At 40.3% G+C, this 24,218-nt stretch overlaps 2 protein-coding genes across 7 annotated transcripts; both read right to left on the reverse strand.

Moving 5' to 3' along the window:
* Positions 1-1,242: 1,242 nt before the first annotated feature.
* On the reverse strand, positions 1,243-6,880 carry LOC108708580 (retinol dehydrogenase 7). Its single transcript, XM_018247450.2, has 4 exons — positions 6,469-6,880; positions 4,651-4,909; positions 1,804-1,967; positions 1,243-1,469 (listed from the first exon to the last, which is right to left on the reverse strand). The coding sequence occupies exons 1-4, from the start codon at positions 6,878-6,880 to the stop codon at positions 1,261-1,263; spliced, it is 1,044 nt and encodes a 347-aa protein (XP_018102939.1). The 3' UTR covers positions 1,243-1,260.
* A 31-nt stretch (positions 6,881-6,911) lies between these two features.
* rdh9 (retinol dehydrogenase 9) lies at positions 6,912-20,841 on the reverse strand. Of its 6 annotated transcripts, none has more exons than XM_041581132.1 (6): positions 20,738-20,841; positions 12,704-13,017; positions 11,745-12,000; positions 11,002-11,165; positions 8,367-8,428; positions 7,064-7,126 (listed from the first exon to the last, which is right to left on the reverse strand). In XM_041581132.1, the coding sequence occupies exons 2-6, from the start codon at positions 13,014-13,016 to the stop codon at positions 7,079-7,081; spliced, it is 843 nt and encodes a 280-aa protein (XP_041437066.1). In that variant the 5' UTR covers position 13,017; positions 20,738-20,841; the 3' UTR covers positions 7,064-7,078.
* Positions 20,842-24,218: the final 3,377 nt, after the last annotated feature.

Below are 24,218 nucleotides of genomic sequence, written 5' to 3' on the forward strand. Positions count from 1 at the left end.
CAATTTGACTATTTCTCCCTATATTGTATCTACTGCCATTCCCTGCAGCCCTCTCTCTAAGGCTTCCTGGGCAACCTAATTCCAGTGCCTTAGCTTCCCCACCAGTGACATTATGTAACGATCGGCTCCCTAAATCCAGAAAAGGTGCTAGGCTCCCTGGTCTCGGCTCTGCTTCCGCCTGTATCAGCCACCTTTCACTTCGGGAGGAGCACTCAGCTAATCAGATGCTGCCAGGTCTTAATAAGATTGGAGCCAAGCAAGAGTTCTGGACAAGCAAAGGGGCACTATTGCTTACCAAGGAGGATGGAAGGCCTCACAACTCAGGAGTAAACAAAGGGGTGTTTTCCTCACGGGGAAACTTCGAGCGCCTTCGGAAAACGAATCGATCCGAGTGCCATCCCGCCGGCGATTTACATTCTAGCTGACGGGAAGGCAGTTCGGGTTGATCAGTCACCCTCCTCTTCTTCAGGGTGACTGATCTACCCAAACTGCCTTCCCGTCAGCTAGAATGTAAATCGCCGGCGGGGTGGCACTCGGATCGATTCATTTTCCGAAGTCGCTGGAAGTTTCCCCGTGAGGTATTTTTGGGCGACTTCGGAAAACGAAGCACTCCAAGTGCCATCCCGCCGGCGATTTACATTCTAGCCGACAGGAAGGCAGTTCGGGGTCGGAGAATAGTCGCCCTGAAGAAGAGATTATTTGTTGCAGGGCAAGTAATCTCCCGGAATCTGACCGTGTATCTGTGCTCTAATAATAACAGCATTGCAAAAATGATCCATTGACTAATATGAAGACACAGAGGTAGCATTTTTTAACTCTAACCTAGAGGGTCGATGGTCAAATAAATGTCCCCCATGTGTTCACCCCTTCAGACAGCAAACTTTAATTATTCTGGATACCGTTGGTCTCCTGGATATTTGCTGAAGTATTAGACCTTCTATTCTCATGCTACTCTATGCTAATTAGATTCCCCAGTTTGTTGCTTCAACTTCTGATATCCTCTTTATCTTTTTACCCTGAATAATGTTCTAAAGTATTATCACTGTCACTGTGTATAATTTCTGGTTTATGCATGTGAAATCACTGCCAGCTTTTGAGCATATATTCGGTGCCAGAGGTCGGAATGCAGATTGTGGGGTGGGGCAGCACATAGATCTGAATCAGGCAGAAGATGAATTGGATCACCCCCTGAAAATTCTTAGAATTAGTTTTATTTATTTTTATACAAAACCAAAGGTACTGTAAATTATAAAATAACATTTATTGTGGTTTGGGGGATGAAAGCCTCACTACATAATCAGAAATGACCGTAGGCAGGTAAGAAAGAGGGATAAAGAAAAGTTTGCTATCCAAGCCAGGGGAGTATCGTGTCCATGGGTGAATGGCTGTGAGGGCATGTTCCATACAGTCTGTCACCTCCTGCAGCCTTGTACTTGCTGAGCCCATTAATCTTTCCATAGACTGTATATCTGCAAAATGCCGACAGACACAACTTAGAAAGCAAATATTATCTTTATCTGTTAACATATACAGTGTATAATACTTCTCTGATGAGTCAATAGATTTGGACTAAAAAATTCCAAATGAAGTAACAAAAAACTTTTTTTTAAATGAGCATCCCCTTATACAGTATTTGATCTACACAATTCACCATCCCCAAAATACAATGTTCTGGATCATGGCGACTTCCTTCTTTCTCCGCAGACACCAGAGAGATACCAAAGAGACTAATAAACCTCTGGGACACCATATCCATGGCAGGATCATTTCCAGAACAGAGGCAGACAAACTAAAAATACTTACATTGCTGGTAGTACAGATCTCCATAACTCTGTTTGATCTCAGTAGGAAGAGCCTCCCACAAGCGCCTCAGATTCTCTTTATGCTTTTCAATGTCTGTCATAGATGTAACAAAAGCACCTGGCTCTATGATGGAGACTTTGATCCCAAAGAAGTCTAGCTCTCTTCTGCAGCAAGAAAGGAAAAATGTTACTATTGAGGTTCTTAGTTTTAAAAAGTTTATCAAAAAAGTTCTAAAAAATATGTCAAGTTAAAACCAAAGTGATAGAGGAAATGAGAAGCAGATTGTAATAAAATCCACTTGCCCTAGTGGTCCAGTGGTGCTATGGACGCCTGCCACGCCGCTCCTCTTCAGCCACCATTGCAGCTCCTTAGGGCACAGGCGCCCGCGAAATTCGAACCACTATAAAAGGCTCATTTGAATTCCTAGACTTTGCCCGTTATAGGTTTAGCCTGGTGGTGTTAAGCTTTGAGCTATCTGTTCCTGATTCTGATCTGTATCCTGTTTTGACCCCTGTCTGGCTATTGACTATTCTGAATTCTTGTATCCTGACCCTTGCATGAATATCGTCTACCTCTTCTGCCTCATCCTTCTGATTGACTACCTGGTTTTGACCCTTGCCTGCCTGACTACGTTTACTCTCTGCCTGCCTCGACTCGGCCTGATCTGACTACGATCTAATGCCTTGTACTGCGACCTTCTGCCCAAAAGACTTTACTATCTGGTTGTGCCCCTCTGCTTGTCCAGAACCCCTCGCCTTGCACCTCTCGTTATAAGACCTGGCGGCATCTGAGTAGCTGAGGGCTCCTCCCGAGGCCAAAGGCGGCTGCTACAGGCAGAAGCACGAGCCGAGACCAGGGTGCTTGGCATCAGTTTGGGTTTTGTTGATGGACAATAGTCCATCAACTTCACGAGGTCATTCATAAACTTTTGTTCTTTGTTTTTTATTCTATAATGTCTAATGTAAGAGTGTAGCACACTTAATGTTTGTATCCCTAAGGTTGCTGATTAATGTAGTGCCCTGTGCCTTCCATTACAGTACAGAGGAACTAGTTAATGCTTCAGCCTGCAGGAAGAAAGGGATTTTTTCCAGTAAATGATAAAGGAAACTGTCTGTGTCCAGCCCCCGGAACCAGGAAGAAGGACAGGATTCAGAGGGGAGGAGAAACCAGCCAGCATGGAGAGATGTGCTGGGAAATCTAGAGACTGTGGGTTTGTGTTCCAGCCTGCTGAGTGACCAGCCAGAGAGAGAGTCTGCTATTAACCTGCCTGTTGCACTGCCATCTTGTGTGCCTGGTTACTGGGGCCTTGGGGTGTCACCTGGTTAAGGAAAGCACTAGCAGACTCATATATACTATTGCCAACACCCACGGGTGCGCTACACTCGTATATTCTAATTATGTTCCTTCACAAGTGACTTCTCTTCAGACAAAACAACCCTAAACCTGAAAGTCTTTTTTCATTCCTTCCTTCATCTCTTTCACCAGTTTAGTTGCACATTGCTGCACTCTCTCCAGCTTATTAATATTCTTCTTAAGGATTGGTGCTCAAAACTGCACTGATAGTTATAGAACCTGTGTAAGATCAGGCCTTACCAAGGATCTATAAATAAGCAAAAATATGTTTTCATCCTTGGAGCTAAAGTACAAATCCTTCGCAATTAAGGTGCCCCCGCCCCAATACTGTTTCATTTTTGGCCAAACTAATGAAAGGTGAAACCATGGCATGCGCTTAATTTTACATCAATCGATTTGATCCAATACCTGTATTGATACATATTCAACATTATATGTGGGGGGCTTTATTACCCGCAACATCAATGAGGGGTATTCATGGAACCATACTTCAAACTAGGGATGCACTGAATCCAGGATTTGGTTCAGGATTCGGCCTTTTTCATCAGGATTCAGATTCGGCTGAATCCTTCTGCCCGGCCAAACCAAATCCTAATGTGCAAATTAGGGGCGGGGAGGGAAATCTCGTTACTTTTTTGTCACAAAACAAGTAGAAAATGTTTTCCCCTTCCCACCTCTAATTTGCATATGCAAATTAGGATTCGGATTTGGTTCGGTATTCATCTGAATCTTTTGCGAAGGATTCGGTGGTTCGGCAGAATCCAAAATAGTGGATTCGGGCATCCCTACTTCAAACATATCAACCTGTACTTGCAAACTTTCCAGAGTTCTCTACTGTGCGCAATTAAAGACCATGTTGTCTTGCCACCCTGCAGTCCCTGAAACCTGGTTTAAGATCTTAACAAAACTAGATATGTTATGTGTAGGAGATTCATAAACGTTTCCATTAATGATACCATTGTGATCCTTCTGACCATGGCATTTAATTAAATAGCTTTACATTACTTTTCCAGAAATGCATGGCATCTTGCCATCTGTTTTTTCATTGTGCTGTTTATTGGTTCATGTCTGTAGCAGTATCCACATATCTCTTTTTAAAATGGTCGTACTTATAGGAGACTGTAATGTATATTTACCCCTGTGCTATGGAATTTTTACCATGTCAGGCTACTAAAGTGCAATTAGGGATTTAAAAAAATAAAAGTCATGGATTCTGTCCATCCATAAAGCCTCCGAAGTTACAGACAAAAGATTCATTGGCTGGCTTTGATGGATAACTTCATTTAAGGTAGACTCCAAATGAATAGGGTCCTGTTATCTTTCTATTCCTTGTACAACTCAATATCAACAGTCATTGATCCCATTAGGAGCACCCCAACCACTATTGGGTGCTTACTGGCAAGGTTCTAGCAAACTACTGGGAAAGGACTGGGAAATCTGCTGCTGATGCTGATTTTCCAGGAAATGCAAACCACTATAATTGTTCTCTCTCACCTTAGACTATCTGAAAATGCTTCCACAGCAAACTTAGAGATGCAGTAACCTCCACCGGCAGAGGAAAGTCTCCCCAGTGCACTGGAGACATTAACTATGCGTCCCCGAGTTTGTCTGAGCAGAGGCAACAGATGTAGGGTCACATTAATCATGCCCAACAGATTTACATTTAGTGCCATAATAAAGTCCTCTTTTGCTTGCCATTCGTTAGGAGCCAGTGCAAACCCAAATCCAGCATTATTCACCAATCCCCATAGTCCTAAAAAACACAAAGCAGAAACAAAAAGTAGCAAATGAAAGCACTGCTTCATCTTTAACAACAATAATTTACATTGAAAGGTAGAGAACATCAGTCCTCAGGTAGGCGTCAAGGACAGGGCTGAGCTGCACCTCCTGACACTGCTCTCTCCAATGAGAACCGGATTTTTGATCAGCCCCTCACTGCCAAGAGCAGCAGATCCAGTGCTTCCTAAATGAGCACTAAGGGGTGCACTCCCCAGGATCTGAGCCCTTAAAACTCCTAAACACATGTTTAGAAAACTTAGGGCTGTCACTGTTTACGACTGGATAAAAGGAATATTGAAAAATGTATCTACACAAAAAGCTGCACTGATTAAGGAAATTAATTTTCCTTAACATAAAGCTACATTGATAATAATGTATATCTATGGCATTGACTGTACTGTACTTTATTGTTACCGCTTTGCAATTACTGAGGGGGCTGGTGATAGAAAGTATTGTTTGAACCAGCCCTTTAAGCCTATTCAAAAGAATCCCTGTATCCCCCTTTCCTGGGTGTTACTATTTCACAGTATTTCCCAATGCAACCCTTTTAGTTTATATTAGGTGACATTACTATACATCTGTGTAACAGGTTTCCCTGTAGTGGCCAGTACCATTGTGGAGGATTTCCAGCTTAAGTTGGCCATACACAGAGAAATATGCTCATTTGATGATGTTACCAAATGAGCGGATCTCTCTTCTATATGCCCACCTTGAGGTGGGTGATATCGGGCTGATCCGATCGTGGGCCCTATCGTCCAACGATCGCATCATAATGAACAAAATACGGGAGGTCAGATCGCGGGACCACATCAACGAACAGATGTGATCCGCGATTTGACTGGATTTTTAGTCCTGCACTGCACGATCGACATCTGGCTGACTTTTGGCCAGATATCGATATCGGAGGGCTACATACATGGGCTAATAAACTGCCAACTCGGTCTGTTGGCAGGTTTGATCAGCCTGTGTATGGCCACCTTTAGCCTCCATCATGGTAGTGCTAAATTGCAGTGCAATCCCCCCTTAAAAACTTAAGCCATGGAGCCAGGAGTTTCAGTTAAAAGGGTCAAGTGCTATCATCCTACCATACTTAAATTTTGAGGCATATTTGTGAGCATAAACTATAATTCTGATTATCCCACAATTTGCCTACTAGTAGTTGGCAGAAGAGGAATGAGCCTACATGTGTGGGTTGAAACTATAGGGGCACAACTGAAAGAGGAATGAGTCCTTGGGAAGGAGGGGGGTGGCTTCGGATCGAGAGCAGCAGGGATGATGAAGGTGGGATGTGGACTGAATGGCCTGAGAGAGGGATAAATAAGCAAAGTGTTGGAGCAGAGGTCTGGGTGCCAAGCTAAGAAGCCAAACCAAGACCAAGCCAGTACCGGGTGCTAATTCTACTGCTAGTAGAGAAATAGAATAGAACCAGGCCTTTACTGGATATGCTATGCGAATACAAAAATATAGCCCTTTCTTTACTTATTGAATAAAGCTGTGTATTTCACCTTTAAATATATTCTGAATATTATATACCTTTTTTCCCAACAGTATTGGCAACCCATTCAGCAACTACTGTCACACGCTGACTGTCAGTTACATCCAGGATCACAGTTTGCAGTCTGCTGGATGTCTCCTTCTTTAGATCCCCTGCTCCCTTTTCTGTTAGACAAGCTGCCAAGACCTGCAGCCCCCGTGCATCCAGTTGCTTTGCTGCAAGGTTCCCAAATCCAGAGTCACAGCCGGTGATCAGCACATACTTTTCTGTGAGATTCTGTAGCTTCTGTCTCTGTCTATTCCATCTATACAGCAGGACCAGTGCTACCACCACCAACAGGGGGAGCCACATGATGATATCAAAGGCAGTAACTTTTCTGTTGTGTTTTTGATAAGAGAAGAGATTTGGAACTAGAATATGCATTAAAAGGCATGCACAAAGAAGACACATGGTAATAAAATAGTTAAAGTGGTGGTTCACCTTTACGTTAACTTTTAGTATGTTATACAATGGCTAATTCTAAGCAAATTTTCAATTGGTCTTCATTATTTCAAGCCTGGTATAAAGAAAAGAGTGGAGGGAGTTAACAGAAGCACTGAAGCATACTGTACCTCCCGTTTTGAGCCGGACAGTCCCTCTTTTGATAGCTCAACCAGCAGTCCTGTTTTTGTACTGGAAAGTCCCGATTTCTCTGCACTGAACAGCCAAAAAAGATACAATTTTTCTAACTTAATTGGATCCCAGCTTAAAGGGCAATTCACTTTCATTAGTAAAACTGTAATAAAACATAAAAACTACAGAAATGTGTTTAAACTTTCATAACCTGGCAAATTTAGTAAAATGGGCATGGTAATTAGGGGGTGTGACTGCAAAAAGGGCGTGGTCAAAAAATATTCGATTCGCTCCAGATGGGGATGAAATCAGCTTGCTGAAACCCGCAGGACGATTTCAGCCTGACCGATAGCAGAATCTTCCTCTTTTCCTCTTCAGCATTTGTGTCCGGAAGCTTTGTGCTTAGACCTGGTCTACCCGGGGGTCGGGCTGGTTCGGGCCAACCTCGCTGCGCCGTTTGCTGTCTGCCTGCCTGTGCCCTTAGACTACCAGCCTCCGAAGTCCAGTTTTATAGGGCTCAATGTCAGTGATGGAATTTGTGTGCAGTTCATTAAATAGAAGTCCATTGTATGGGTAGGTGCAACAAGTGGTAGTAATAACTAAATACAGGAAAGTCAGTGAATGCCTATGACTAAGGGAATGCTTTCCTGAAACGCGTAAGACGCCATGATACAATAAAGATACCTCTTTATACTTATCCGGAGTGCTGCCTGGAATATTTTCTCTTTTGGAGTAATAACTAAAGGCAGGTATTAATTCCAGAGCTTCCTTGCATGTATAGGTGAAAGTACCTTGAGTTTACACTTTGCCCTTGCATTGATAAATAAGCTCTCCTGTATTTTGACTATAAATAATTTGTAAATCTTTACAGATATAACAGAGATCAACAGTACTGATATCTGCTGTACGTGACCTTCTTATCTTTAGTACTTTAGTTCATGCGGTTGAACATTTCAAAATCACTGCACTCCCTATGAGGACCCACTGCAGGGTTCTTTCTTAATGGATTTAGCAAAGCAATTGCCACTTTTTGTAAGAGCAGTCAAAAAGCCTTTCACTGTGGGTCACTTGCCACTTACATACTAATAGGATGTGCCAAGTAGTTCATGAGCTGCAGTTCTTACACAACCTAGTCTGAGGTCCATAGTACACATTATCTGTTTCATGATCAAATAAATATTTATACACATCAGTTGTGTTTAGCTTTAGCTCTCCACTAGGGAGTTGTGAGACAGCCTTACTTTCATTATACTCACTGTCACATATCTATATAAACAGCCTCGTTCATTCAAAAACAACAATGAAAAAACAGAAAAAAACTCACCGTCTGAATTAAAAGGATCTGCTGTCTGAAAATGTTCACACTGATCAGTGCCAACGTGGCATCTGTAGGCAGCAGAAAACAGTGTAGCTACAGTGCATTCCTACAAGGTACATGGGCTTCCCTATACATAAAGCCTGTATTATACTGCAGCCAGAGGCTCACACAGAAATGACTGAATACTCTCGTATCAATGGGTTGTTGTTTTTTTTTCTTTACGTTTACTATAAGTCTGGATAATATCCACTTTGTTTTTCGAAAACTGTAACTTGTTAGACTGCTGCAATCAAAGCAATTTCAATAAAAGAAATAACTATTACACATTGTATTGAAATATATTGTATTTGTATCTGCTTTTGCATATTGTGGTAAAACCATAGGGGTCATTTACAACCACGAGGGCAGTGTGCAAAATGCAAATGTAACTGGTGTTTTTTTTTTACCCACAATGCATTTACCCCCAACATTCCAGCTCAATTGTGGTTGCTAGGGGGTGATGCACCAGACACAAGTTTCAACATTTGTGCACTTGCGCTTGAACTTTGACATGAATTGGACCAAAGTGTGATGAATATTTTTATAGTCAAAATGGTGTCACTCCTGCTGCTTGTATTCACTTTTTCATCTAGCTAATGAGATAGATTACATTTTTCTATAATTTTAAATAATTTGTTGCTATGGGATAAACCTGAGATCCCCTATGGTAGTCAGGTCTGGAATGGGAGTCAAAATAGGCCCTGGCATTCCACAGAGACCTGAACAGCCCCCCCCCACCAGCCCACTAAATAGTGAATAGTGTCACATGACTGCCTTCGCTTCATTCAAATTTACTTGCAGCTGAGGTGGGGTGCCCAAAATCCAGGCAGGATCCAGTCATAAGTCCAGGTCCTGGGTCGGCAGAGACCCACAAAGGCTGGGGCCCACTAAGTTTTTCCTGGTGCCCTGGCCGCCCAATCTGACCATGGGCCTTGATGTGGCATGTGAGCTTACATATTTTAGCCAAAGTGTGATTCCAACACTCTGGGGCATATTTATTAAAAAAACTTCGAAATTTGAATTCAAAAAGACCAACTGAAATTAAGTCGAAGGTTTTTTTTTTGTCGAATAGGTCCATATTCGGCTGAATTTCAATCGTACAAATTGAAGGAATAGCGCAATCGAAGTTTTTCCCAAAAAAAATTTAGATTTTTCAAAGTCCACCAATTGACTCCAACTAGGTTCTAGGAGGCTGAAAAAAGCATTTCAGCAGGTTTTAGATGGCGAATGGTCGTAGTTGAATTTTTTTTAATTTCGAATTTGGACTATTCCCTAATCAAAGCATACAAAAAATTGCTTGAAATAGCTTGAAATTCAAATTTGTTTCATTTGAAAATTCACCTCGACCTTTGATAAATCTGCCCCCTAATTTTTAAACAAAAAATATTTTAAAGCCACAAACTGTGTGCTGGCAATCAATCTCTTTTTACACATGCAAATTGCAATCAAGCTGCATTCGGGGGTTCTGTGTGGTGTAGTGAATATGGACACTATAGGAAAGAATGGGCTGCATTAACCCATGCTTGCCCTTCTGGTAGAACACATAGAAAGCCATCACAGGGCAAGACAGGACAATACACTTAAGTGTATGTAGGTTTTTTGGAACATAACTGAACTGCCTTCAGTTACACCTCTTGTTTATTAACAAAGAACTAAAGATACAGACAACCAAGCAAAAAAATGCTGCCAAAGAACATACATTTGAATTAGCTTCAATTGTTGGGAAACCCATTATCCAGTGCCGTAACTATAAAATTCACCTTCACCCATGCTCAGGGCACAGTATTGAAATGCAACTGTCCATGAATAGATAGGATGCTGGGAAATAGTTTGAAAACAAAACGCACAATTACTATGGAGCTGTAGATCCACACTGTAATTATGGTTTTTCTGTTGTTTGAATTGTTTTGAGTGTAGAGTGAAGAAGCACATAATCTGATATTGCTGTAGGCAGATAAGAAAGAGGGATAAAGTATAATTTGGAGTCCCATCCAGGGCTGTATCGAGTCCAGGGGAAAACAGCAGTAAGAGCGTGCTCCATGCAGTCTGTGACCTCAGTTAATTTTGGACTTGCATATTCCACCAGTTTATCCAGACCATGGCATTCTGTAAGTAGAGATAGAAGATGTAATGTAGAAAATGAACAGCACCATCGATTTGGATGTGGTTTAAAAAGCCTTTATTTGTGCTCTTGTGGGCATCCCCCGCGACGTTTCAGGCCATGTGGCCTTTTATCAAGCTTGATAAAAGGCCACATGGCCTGAAACGTCGCGGGGGATGCCCACAAGAGCACAAATAAAGGCTTTTTAAACCACATCCAAATCGATGGTGCTGTTCATTTTCTACATTACATGGTCTGTCAATGGAAAGTGGTCGTTGCAGAACGTGCACCATCAAGGCAAGATACTAAGAATCGGTGTGCTGACTAAATTTGTTCTCCAGTAGAGATAGAAGAGACAACTCTTTATATAAACTGACCTCCATGAGTTCCATGGAACAGCTTCTAATAAAATCACTATTTTTTAAAAACTTGGGCAAAAGGGTAAATGCCAGATCATAGTATTCAAGTTCAGTAGGTGTAATTCGAGAAACATAACCTTACGTTGCTGGATGTATTGCTCTCCATAACTCTCCTTGATCTCCTGGGGGAGGGCTTCCCATAGTTTAGTTAGGCTCATCTTTAGATTCTCAGCCTGTGACATTTGGGTTCTGAATGCACCTGGTTCTATGATAGAAACCTTTACCCCAAAGTTGTACATCTCCCTTCTGCAGAAGAAGAAACAACAGTGAATGGGCGAATAATGCCAAATGTTCTGTCAAGACTATATATATTATCACATTAGCAATGATGTGTTTTTTTTTATTTAAAAACTAAAACATGAAAAAAATGAAGTCCAATTGAAAAGTTCCTTAAAATTTCTAGTGTTGCCTTTGCTAAAGTAAACAAATGATGCTGCAGACCAAAATTGTTTTACATATGCATCAATTAAGTGAAATGAATTGATAACAAAAGACTCCAAGTAAAGAAGAGAATAGCACGCCTTCATTGCTTTAAAAGACTTTCATTTTATTTTGCAGAAAATCCTGCACAACATGTTTCGGCTACAGCGGCCTTCATCAGATGCACCTGAGGAAGGCCGTTGCACTCTGGCACTGGGCCTGCGGCTCGTTGAGAAGCACTGAATATACAGATGAGTATTATAAGGAAATCTCCATATCTAATCTGATAACAAAAGACAATATTGGTGAAGCCAATCCCAGAATTTGGAGTTAATTGGACAGGCATTTAATGTTTGCAGTGGACCAAGGAAAGACTTTGCTGGGTGAATAAATCAATTTCCTTACCGTAGGCTGTCAGAGAAAGCTTCCACCCCGTACTTAGATAAACAGTATCCTCCACCAGTCACAGCCAGTCTCCCAGCGCCACTAGATACATTGACAATGCGACCTCTGGATCTTCGAATGAGAGGTAGCAAGTGCAATGTCACGTCAATTGTACCCAGTAAGTTCACTTCCAACACTTTTGCAAAATCCTCCTTTCTTTGCAGTCCATTGGGACCACATAATACAATCCCAGCATTATTTACTAAGCCCCAGAGCCCTGCAAGACATAAGATAAGACTGCATGCTAAGAATTGCACTAGGAATCAAGCTAATGCATGCCTCTTCCATATTCTTGTTACTTATTTACTATTATTATGCTTGCCCTGCCTGTGTTTATTCATGTAGCACTTTCTAAGTCAAGCAACACATACATACATACATATTATGCTGAAAATACAACGCACATAAAACTAGGCTGAAAGTAAGAGAAAAAGGGGGCCCTGTCAATTCAAGAAGGTTGAGGAGGAGGGGTGTTAAATCAGGAATATCGAGTTTACAGTCTTCCACCTGTTGCAGTATAATCTGCACTGCCCTCAAGAACCCACCATGATGCTGAGGTAACAGAGCAATTGCCATCTCTGTCCTACCCTAATATCTACCCTAATATTTTGTTTTTCTGTCTGCATAAATGATGTGGTCACACCCTTTTTGCATTCCTGCTTTACAATGTAAAATGTTGAGGATAAGCACTATTTTCCCTTTTGCTACCTTGGAATCAAAGGTGAATAAAGGCCATACACAGGCAGATTTAAGATGCCGTTTCGGGCCCTTCAGACTGATTCAGCAGTTTATCTGCATGTGTATGGGGCCCACTGATGGGGAAACATCTTATAGTGTATGGCAAGTTTTTGCAACACCCCAATATGCTCAGTTTACAGCCTGCTCAGGTATTTCTCAGCTCAATTTCATTTTTCTTTTACCTTCATTTCCAACTGAGTTGGTGATCCATTCAGTAACAGATGTTACCATCTGGCTGTCAGAAATATCTAGGATAATTGTCCTCAGTCTACTGGAAGTCTCCTTTTTTAGCTCTTCTGCTCCTTTATCTGTCAAACAGGCTGCCAGCACCCGAAGGCCACGTCTGTCCAGCTGCTTTGCCAGCACATTTCCAAAGCCAGAGTCACAGCCGGTGATAAACACATACTTATCTGTCAGAAATGGCAGTATTTGTCTCTGCCTGTTCCATCTATACAGGAAGATCAGGACCACCAGCACCATCACGGGGAGCCACATGCTGAAAGTGACAGATTATCATTAATTTGACTAAAGATATTCCTTTATTTCTTTCACTCTTAGGTCTTATTCACACCGACACCCATGTGTAATGGCAGACATGGCATTTGCAGAGTCATAAATAGAGAGAAAGCAGACCATTCCATTGCAGGGGGCCCCAGCAGTGCATTGGTTCCCCCCATAAAAGTAACATAAAAAACATTGGTGGTTAGGGGTTAAAAAAAAAAAACATTGGTGTTCGGGTCTTTACGGCCGCGGCAATCCAGGAAGTGTAGAACCGCCGGGCCTGGTACAGCTGTACCCGCTGTGACCCCCTCATGGCAGCCCTGATCCTGGTAGAATTGGCCACTTTAGCAAAGTTTTGGGGCCCTAAATTGAATTTGCTGTGGAGCCCAGTAACATCTAGTTACATCACTGTCATTTTGTTGCCTGTGCTGGAGGAGAATGAATACAAAAGTCAGTGGGGTAATTAGATGTTACTCGCCCCACAGCAAATTCAATTTGGGACCACAAAAACATTGGTAATTTGACCTATCCTACCAAGATATATTGACGTTGTTCATTAATTAAGGACTCACTGGGTCCTCTACACTCCTGGGTCTGCTTCCTCTATAGTTACGCCCTTGCCCAAAGTTACATTCCTAATGGGACTAATGCCAAGGGTAAAACGTGTGAATAAAACAGTAGCCCAAAGTTGCCTTGTGACAAAAGGTCCCATCTTCCATAGCCCTGTATTTATCAAAATTATCTGCCTGAGAACTGCTTTCAGCTAATCACGTTATAGCTTTAAGGATGTTTTTTTTTTTTATAGAAAGGGGTTGTACATATGGTTTCCCTGGCTAAGTTATCATTGAATAAACAAGAACAATGTTTTTATTTAAGGCAGTAGGTATAGGGGGCCCCCATGAGGCCCTAATGAGTAATTTTATATATATATTGGCAAAACAGGGCAACCTCTGGATATTTTGGGGCGCGGTGTGGGCCCATTAACAGAGGCTGCTGAAGCTTGCTTAGCAAAGAAAAGGGTAGCTTTATTTCTTTAAAGCAGAAGGTAAAGTGTTCCACAGCTCAATTTCAGCATGCCATCAGAACAGCAGTGCGGTCTTTCCCGGGGTCTTTCCTTGGAGAGAGCCAAAACCAGACTCGTGCTGACTGGGAGCGGCCTTTTATACAAAAGGCTCCCAGCATGCTTTGTGGTTCTGTGACATCATTCATTTTAAATTAAACAAATATCCAATTTTAACAATAATTACAATTTTTACTTGTAAATGTACATATTAATCTGCTCAGATTAAATTCCAAGATATGCAAATGCCTGTGCACAGCTGACACTCGAAAGAAAGAAAGAAAGAAAGAAAGAAAGAAAGAAAGAAAGAAAGAAAGAAAGAAAGAAAGAAAGAAAGAAAGAAAGAAAGAAAGATTAAAAAATTAAGCTACATGACACAGGCCCTAAAATTATTTTGCTGTGGGCCAAGTAACATCTAGTTACGTCTCTGTTAAGAATCTTTTCCAGTGATCAAAACAACGTGGAAAAGACTTTACCAATTTGAAAAGCCACCTCATACAGTATTGGACTAGGGAAGCTCAAGCCAACCAGCCAGTCATTGTTGCTTTTCAGGCAGCAGATAGTGGGCACACCAGCAGTTTTTCTGATACCAATGGGCCAGTCCAACCCCATAGACTTGCATTGAGTTAAAACAACTGCAGTGCTTTTTCTTTCTTTGGCAAATTTACAAATCAGGTTCCTTGTAAGATTTCTAAGTGCAATTCAGGAGAAGCAGTATGAAATGCCAAAAATATATCAAGACGGATATCTTGTTGCTTATCCATTCAGTCATTCTTTTTTCCATTTGAATATACAAATGACCAGTCCAGAGAAGACATGCTCTAAAGTAACACAGAAGTTGTTCTCATTAGGGGTCATTTACTTTCCATACCGCAGTTGCACTTGGTCACAGTCAGTTACGTGAAAAACCCCCATTTATAAATCAACTTGCATCAACATGTGATCTTTACACTTTTGTATAGATGGCGTATCACTGCTGCAAAGGCCCACAGTGGGCAGTTGCTCCAAAAGTATTGGGTGCAAACATTGCTCTCACACCGAATGCCAGAAATGATGCCAAATGGGCTAAGGACATTTTCAGTGCAATTGCGTCCAATTTGCATTCAAGAGCAAGCACAACTGTGTGTATTGTAACATATTGGCCAAAATTGCACCGGCTCAACCCCTCTGACGACCACACTGACACTGGAACTATCAGATAAAAAAACGACATTGTGGGTAAAAAAAATATGGCGATTGTGTCCAAAACTTTACACACCGACGTGCAGCAAATAAATGATCTGATAAATCAATTATAAATAGGCTGTAGCTCACCTTTAGTACATGTAGGTGGATTCTCCTGCAAGGTATCCTGTGTCCACACCCAAATTGATACAGTCAGTATTATAATAGAAAGCAGGACAAAGCCAAGGCAGTAGCTATGACTGCAAAGTGCTTTTATTGGGGAAAAATGCTCCACAACATATTTCGGCCGTTGGCCCTTTATCAAGTGTGCAAAACCAAACAGAAGGGAAGTATTTAAACTTTCCTTAACCTTTCACCTCTGAAGTGCATTCTGGGTACATACATCGACAAATGCATTTAAATTGTTGTTTCCATTAATAGCATAAATACAAATTACTTTATACAAGAATAAATATTAAATTACTTAAACAAGATGTGTTATACATTCCATATGTGATCAATAAATACATACATACTTCAACTCCCTATAAAAATTGTCCATGCCTTAAAATATTTCTTATGCGAATAAAATGCATTACAAGAACAGTCCTCAATCTTGTCTGTGAATCATTGTGCTCCGTGTTAAGTCCAAATAAAACGACAGGCCACTGCATACATTAATTTAGCCTGAACAAAAAGGAAACTTCTCGTTAAGCCTATCCAACTACAACTTGATACATGTTCCTAACATAGTTATCGTAACAATTCTAACATAATTTATACAATGTTACCATTTTATCAACTTCATATAACCCCTTTACATTCTCACTTCTAGGGGAGTTAACAATAATTTCTTACTTAAATATTTGAACTTAGACTATAAGACTTAAATTCTATATTTATTAGACTCACCACCGGCGATAGTCTTACGGACATCGTAAACTGAGACTATTTGCCTATTAATACCTCCTGAAAAAGAAACACATTAAATTATAATTGTGCAGTATAAATTAGAGGAAGCATGTTAAATTTAACTGTTCGTTCATCCCTTTAGGGTAGGTGCTCTTTAAACGTCTAATCCAAGGAGCTTCTCTCTGTAGGACTAAGGTGTTTCTATCACCCCCCCTATCTTGCTTAGGTATAACCTCAAGTATCTTCCACTTCATTTGGCAAACGTTATGTTTTGCAGCATCAAAATGTCTGGACACGGGATTGTCACTATAGGTGTCAACCTTGAAGTTCCTAATGGCGTTTTTATGCTCCTTAATTCTAACATTAACAGGTCTTATCGTTTTGCCCACGTAGAGCATCCCACATGGGCATTTCAAAACGTATACCACGTATGTAGTAGTACATGTGGCAAAACAATTAAGTTTAATTTCTTTACCTGTTATGGGGTGATTTATGTTATCCCCTTTTATGATTGAATTGCAGCAATTACAACTCAGGCATGGGAAGGTGCCTAATTTTGGTGTACCATGGAACGGTCCCCTCTTATCGCCCTGGTTGTTAATAGGGCAGAGTATATCACGTACAGTCTTGCCTCTTTTATAGGCAAAGCGTGGTGCTTTTACAAAAATTAAGCCATACGTGTTATCAAGCTGTAAAATTGACCAATATTTTTTAACTATTTTCTCTATGTTTTTACTCCGTTGGTCATATTTACTAATGAAGGTAAGTCTCTCGTTCTCTCTTATTTTCTGTTTGGGATTCAAAAGATCTTGACGAGTTAATTTCTGAACTTCGTCCTGCACTGCAATTAATTTCCCTCTGGGATAACCTCTATCCATAAATCTTTCTGTTAAATCTTTGGCAGCTTCCTCATACGCCAAATCTGTTGAGGCTATCTTTCTAGCTCTCATGTACTGGCCTTTAGGGATTGCTTCTATCGTTAGTGGATTATGGAAGCTTTTTTTGTGTAAAAGATTATTCCTGTCCATCAATTTACGATATAAGTTGGTACATATTTAGTTATTCTCCAATCGTATGTTGATGTCCAGGAAATTAATTTGGGTATCAGAAGATTCTGAAGTGAATTTAACTGTTTGGTGTAATTCATTTGCGGTTTTCACCATTTCCTCAAATTTACATAAAGGCCCTTCCCAAAAGATCAAAATATCATCCACATAGCGATAGTAATGTTTAATGTAGCCTAAATAGGGTTCTCTAAGAAAAAGTTTCTTATCAAGTTCAAAAACAAAAAGATTTGCAAACGACGGCCGCTGAACCCATTGAGGTCCCTTGTATTTGCCAGTAGAAGGTATCCTCATGTTTGAAATAGTTCTTTTTGAGCACTATTTCAAGGCAATCAAGAATAAAATATATTAATGCATTGGGAATATTTGTATCTAACAAAGCCTCTTCAATACACTTAATCCCCTCATCTTGAGGGATAGAATTGAATAGGCTTTGGATATCAATGCTACATAATAGCGTCCCAGGATTTACGGTTGTTTTTTGATTCAATTTATTAAGCAAATCTTTTGTGTAGGAATTTTGGTTACCAAATTCTGGAGATGGAAATCCACATATTTGGACAGGGGGTTCTAATACTGAACCTATGCCGGACACTATTGGCCTTCCCGGGGGATTCACAAGTGTCTTATGCACTTTAGGTAATATGTATAACATAGGAATCCGTGGGAAGTCCATAGTAAGAAATTCTTTTGTTGTTTTATCTATTAGACCAGTAGAATATGCATCAAGGACCATTGAATCTATCATTTTCTTCAATTTTACAGTAGGGTCAGTGTCTATAGAGGTATAGTGCCCAGGGGTATCAAGCTGGCTTTTAACCTCCAAGAGATATTTATATTTGTCCATAACAACCACAGAACCTCCCTTATTTGCTTTCTTAATTACTATTTCTTTGTTATTCTTAAGACTTAATAATGCTTTCCTTTCAGCATACGGGAGATTTTTGTGTTTGGTATGGACTTGATTTTCCCAATTATTCTTAATCTCTTCCATCCCTACCTGTGAAAAAGTGTCCAATGCATTACAGGATATATCCGGTACATATGTACTTTTTTTCTTTAGACCAACAGGTCTTAAACTAGGTGCAGATTCAGAAAAACACATTTTTAACTTGACAGACCGAATAAACTTGAAAAATTCCACTTCCCAGTCAAAATACTCATTAGTGTAACTTGGTACAAATCCCAAGCCCTTATTTAACACCCGCCGCTCATATTCAGTCAATACAACAGAGGATAGATTAACCACTAGGTCTTTTACCTCTTGTGGCTGTAATTGCCGTTCTTTTGCCTCTGTGGATAAGCCTCTCTGGCAATGGGGAGACGTGGGTTTGTTTTTCTTGCAGCTGTTTGCTGGCAATACAGTCCTGCACCTAAAAAAGGCTGAATTTCTCTATCAGACGATGGGCCTTCCTCCTCTTTGCTGGTGTATGGTGACGAATCCACCGTACCCGGATCATGAGGGTATCTATTGCCTGGGCGCGGAGGTTTACGGTCTGCTCTGTACTCCTTTATTCTATAGTCGTTCGGCTTTGGCGCTACTGCCTTGGATTTGTCCTGCTTTCTATTATAATGCTGACTGAATAAATGATCTGAGCCAAAAAGCTGGAAATAACTTGAATCCGAAAATACTCCAGCTAAAACCTGTCGAGGTCATTCAATAGCAGAGATCCCTGGAACCATTTGAAGATGTTTGTAGCCTTCATGATGTTCAGGTTTTTTTGGTGGTTGGCACTTGAAAACTCAAATTACAATGATTGGTTTTTTTTTGCAGAAAACCCGTAAATTTGAGTATTCTGATTCAAGTTTTTCCCATTCATAAATCAAAAAACATTTGAGTTGTTTGATTATTTGAGGTATCACAACCTTACAAACCTCTAAAAGTTGAACTTTTATAAATATCCCCCTAAAATGTATTTTTAATTTCCACCTTCTCATTTCTTCCTGGAGTAACTCTGGGAAGGGGTCACTGAATCCCTAAAGCAGTGATCCCCAACCAGTAGCTTGTGAGCTTGCTCTCCAACCCCTTGGATGTTGCTCCCAGTGGCCTCAAAGCAGGAGCTTATTTTTGAATTCCAGGCTTGGAGGCAAGTTTTGGTTGTATAAAAACCAGATGTACTGCCAAACAGAGCCTCAATGTAGGTTGACAATCCACATAGGGGCTACCAAATGGCCAATCACAGCACTTATTTGGCACCCCAAGAACATTTTTCATGCTTGTGTTGCTCCCCAACTCCTTTTACTTCTGAATGTTGCCCATGGGTTCAAAAGGTTGGCTGCCCTAAAGGCTCCTACATATGGGCGGATTTATTCATTTACTAAAACATGCTGATTCATAAATTTTAATCATTAATGAACATGCGTCAAGTGCAAGAAAATGCAGCATGTTGCGTCTAAAAAACGTGGTGAAATGCAAATGGAGTAAAATGCAAATCTGAAAACTACCTGATGTAACTATCTAAAACAGCTCCTTTTAATCTCTGCCTTAGTGTATCTGAAGCATTTGGCAATTTATAACTTGATTTAATTTTTATTTGTGTTTTTTAGTTATTTAGCATTTTATTCTGCAGCCCTCCAGTTTGCAATTTCAGCAGGAAATCTGGAATACCAGGAAAACTGGAATATGAATAGGAGAGGCCTGGATATAAAGATGAGTAATAAAAAGTAGCAATAACAATACATTTGTAGCTTTACAGAGCATTTGCTTTTTTTAGATGGGGTCGGTGACTCCCATTTGAAAGCTGGAAAGAGTTAATTATTGGTTCAAATTATGCTTAATGTAGCGATACCCACACATTTTTCCATGAAGCTTGTCCCTCCGGAACAAGAAATAGACATCTAAATTTTTGCCCAGTAATGTGACTCAATCACAGATAACATTGCATTTTACATACATAGTCATTATCTTAACCTTGCCCATTTTGCCAGCCAAAGTCATCATCAAATGTGGAAAAAAAAAACGTTATTACCATCTCAGTGTAAGCATGTAATATATTTGTCTTTAAAGGGGTTGTTCACCTTTAACTTAACGTTTAGTATGATAATCTGAGACAACCTGCCATTGGTTTTCATTGTTTTTATTTGTTGTTTTTTGAGTTATTTAGTTGTTTATTCAGCAACCCTCCAGTTTGCAATTTCAGCAAGATTTTAATAAAAGACTGGAATATGAATAGGAAAGGGCCTGAATAGAAAGATGAGTAATAAAAAGTAGCAATAACAATACATTTGTAGCCTTACAGAGCATTTGTTTTTTTAGATGGGGTCAGTGACCCATTTGAAAGCTGAAAAGAGATAAAGAAAAGGGCAAATTATTCAAAAACTATAAAAAAGAAAAATGAAGGCCAATTGAAAAGTTGCTTAGAATTAGCCATTCCATAACATACTAAAAGTTAACTTAAAGGTGAACCACATTTTATATGAAGCAATAAGCTTTATTGTAGAATGTTCTAATAGAGAGATCTACTTTCAGTTTACTCTCTATAAAGAGTATTATTTAAAATATAAACAAGTCTTACCTTTCAAATGGCTCTAAACATACAACCTGTGTGTGTCAGTGGCAAAGAGTGGCTATAGACTACAGTCTGGGTAGCGGGGTATCTGGATCTGTGGTGCTGACTAAAGAAAGGAGGGACAATCTGTGAAAGCTTAGAGATGCCTCTGGCACAGGGAGCAGAGAACAGTGCCAGGCATTCTTGTGGAGTTGTTGAGCCAGTTCTTGTTTTAAATCAGATGAAGAAAATATGCTGGGACAAGTAAAGTAAAAGAACAACATAGCCTCTGCCTTCATGAAATGCATGGACCATGAACAAGGTTAGCTAGAGACAGGATTAGAAATGTTCTCGATTCTCTAGGAGAGTGAGAGAGAGTACAGATAGTAAGAGCAGCTTTGTGCACCATCGAGGATTGTAGCATGGAGTAGCTTCCCAATGCTCCTAGATTGTATTTAGTGAAGGGACCACAGTGGATAGGGTGTCAGGCTTGGACTCAAGATCTGAACCACTTTCAAGGTACATCTGCCTGACGGAATTCTATTCCTCAGCTGTCTCATCCACCTGTCCTAGTCTATGATATTATCTGACATACCTCATATGACTGTAAGTAAACCTGTGGGATATTTATCTTGAACAAATAAATTGTTACTCCATTTGTTTTCACCACAAGAACCTCCTGGCGTACATTATTTCATTCTTTTCCTATTTTATTGCACAGTAGCCTGTGGTAGTTGTAGTCATACTACACCACATCTGAAATCTTCCACTTAGTGAAGGCCCTAGTTCTGGAGTGTTTGAGTGACATGTAACTAATGCTCTAAGCACTAGCTGGATATTAACTCCTTTTGGTCTGCCTAGCCCAAGTTAGCGTTACACATATCCAATCTTTTCTAACAATTTTAGATTGTGAGTTCTTGTAAGCAGGTCCCTCTTATCTTATTTCTATTCTGTAACCCTTATTTATTAAATTATTGTAAGGCCCCTGTTTCACTGCTCTTGGTTCAGCCTTGTGTTTTGATCCCAGATAGAAACCTCCCTCTCCAAGCTTAACAAATCTATAGCACCCTTCATAAAATATTGGCAATCTTCTTTAAAAGGGACAAACCATGACCAGGCCATAGGGGCTGGGAGCACCTGCCCCCTCAGAATTTTGCTCTCAACCAGGTCCCGATTTGGGCCCTGCATTAGCTGCTCTACTAGACAGCTCAAAGCCCTCTTCCTTACCTTCTCACCCTTGCATGTTTGCTGCCAGATGTAAACTTAAAGGGATACTGTCATGGAAAAAATCTGACATGGGGCTAGACATTTTGTCAATTTCCCAGCTGCCCCTGGTCATGTGACTTGTGCCTGCACTTTAGGAGAGAAATGCTTTCTGGCAGGCTGCTGTTTTTCCTTCTCAATGTAACTGAATGTGTCTCAGTGGGACATGGGTTTTTACTATTGAGTGTTGTTCTTAGATCTACCAGGCAGCTGTTATCTTGTGTTAGGGAGCTGCTATCTGGTTACCTTCCCATTGTTCTTTTGTGTGGCTGCTGGGGGGGAAAAGGGAGGGGGGTGATATCACTCCAACTTGCAGTACAGCAGTAAAGAGTGATCGAAGTTTATCAGAGCACTAGCCACATGACTTGCGGCAGCTGGGAAATTGACAATATGTCTAGCCCCATGTCAGATTTCAAAATTGAATATAAAAAAATCTGTTTGCCCTTTTGAGAAATGGATTTCAGTGCAGAATTCTGCTGGAGCAGCACTATTAACTGATTCATTTTGAAAAAAAATTTTTTTCCCGTGACAGTATCCCTTTAAAGATGTTTGTGTGTTCCACACACAGGAAATCATTTTTTAAAAAAATGATTCGCTTAAAATGAAGCCTATGGCATATGATCTTTCTGTAATGTGAAGCTTTCTAGACAAGTAGTGTAGTGTAGTGTAGATTATAACAAGTGTACAGTATTTAAAAGCAATTCAAATCATGCTGTATTCAGTTCAGAAGCTTGCAGTGAAGGAATTGGTAAACTTGTACCATCCCTCGGGGCTCATCAGCCACAATGATTAGGGAACCCACTCACAGTCTGAGCCCCTCTATGTTTATTCTGTGTGTATATCACTTCCTGTAAAATCCATATGTTTGGGCTTAGTCTTCCTACTGATTGGCAGCTCAGTTTCTGCTTGACTGTCCCACTTCTCAACTATCCCAATATGTCTCTCAATATAAACATTTATAAACCATAATATATATATATAAAATAGTGGCTGGCCAGATATCTATGTAATATCATATAACCTATATAGTGGGCTTTTCAGCCTTAATTAGTTCCAGTCTGGATATCCATATAGGTGACCATTTGCTTCTGGTTACATTTTTCCAATAGACTTTTATCTGTTACTGTATTATATATAGTGCAGCACATTCTCATGATTAATGCTCTCTACTTAAACAGCCACCCTACACTTAGGTACTATAGGTACTCGCTGTACACCTAGTTACAGGCGTAGGCTAGAAAAACAAGTTGTTTTTGACAGATGGCTGGAAAATTTTCTGCAGACGCCCATTCGTTTCTGGCATGGCCAACTGCCGTAATCTGGTTGCTATAGGTTACTGCACTGATGCAATTTTGCACCTATGTTGATAAATCTCACACAAGATATACAGCTCATAACCAAGCAATAATATCTGCCTTTCACTGGTGTCAAGTACAAAGTTACCTTTATGCCTTGCAGCTTCTGCCATCCCTGTCTTGTACATCTTATTAGTACAGCCATAAATGGGAATAACTGTTTGCTCTCCTTTCTGTGTGTGTAAAGAGGGTGCCTGTGAGTGGAATGTGCAATTTCTGGGCAACATCATGAAACCATTAATTAAATGTACATTTTTAGCTACTAGCAGATGAGAGTCTAACTACTTTTGTGGGTTTGAAAGGCATACAGGTATGGGATCTGTTATCTGGAAACAGAGAGCTCAGAGATTAAGGAATAGCCATCTCCCATAGACTCCGTTTTATGCAAATAATCCAAATTTTTTAAAACCGATTTACTATATCTCTGTAATAATAAAACAGTACCTTGTACTTGATTCAGACTAATATATAATTAATCTTTATTGTAAGCAAAACCAGCCTATTGGGATGTATTTATTATTTACATGATTTTCTAGTAGACATGAAGATCCAAATTATGTAAAGATTTGTTATCTCGAAAACCCCAGGTCCCGAGCATTCTGGAATACACGTCCTATACCTGTATTACATTTTTCCAAAGCAAATATTGCTCAAATATTGCTCACACAAACAATCCTACATGGGTAGAGCCGAACTAATTAAAACAATACTATTCCCCAAACTCCTGTACACTCTACAAGCCTTGCCACTACTCTTGAAACCAAAAGATGAGAAATAGCTTAGAGCACAATTTAGCGCTTGTATTTGAAATGGCAAAAGATCAGCTATTGGCCTATAGAAACTGAGCCAACCCAAGGCAAATGGAGGCATTAACTTTCCCCATATCAAAT

The sequence above is a fragment of the Xenopus laevis genome, chromosome 2L (genome assembly GCF_017654675.1).
Source record: "Xenopus laevis strain J_2021 chromosome 2L, Xenopus_laevis_v10.1, whole genome shotgun sequence".
NCBI lineage: Eukaryota > Metazoa > Chordata > Amphibia > Anura > Pipidae > Xenopus > Xenopus laevis.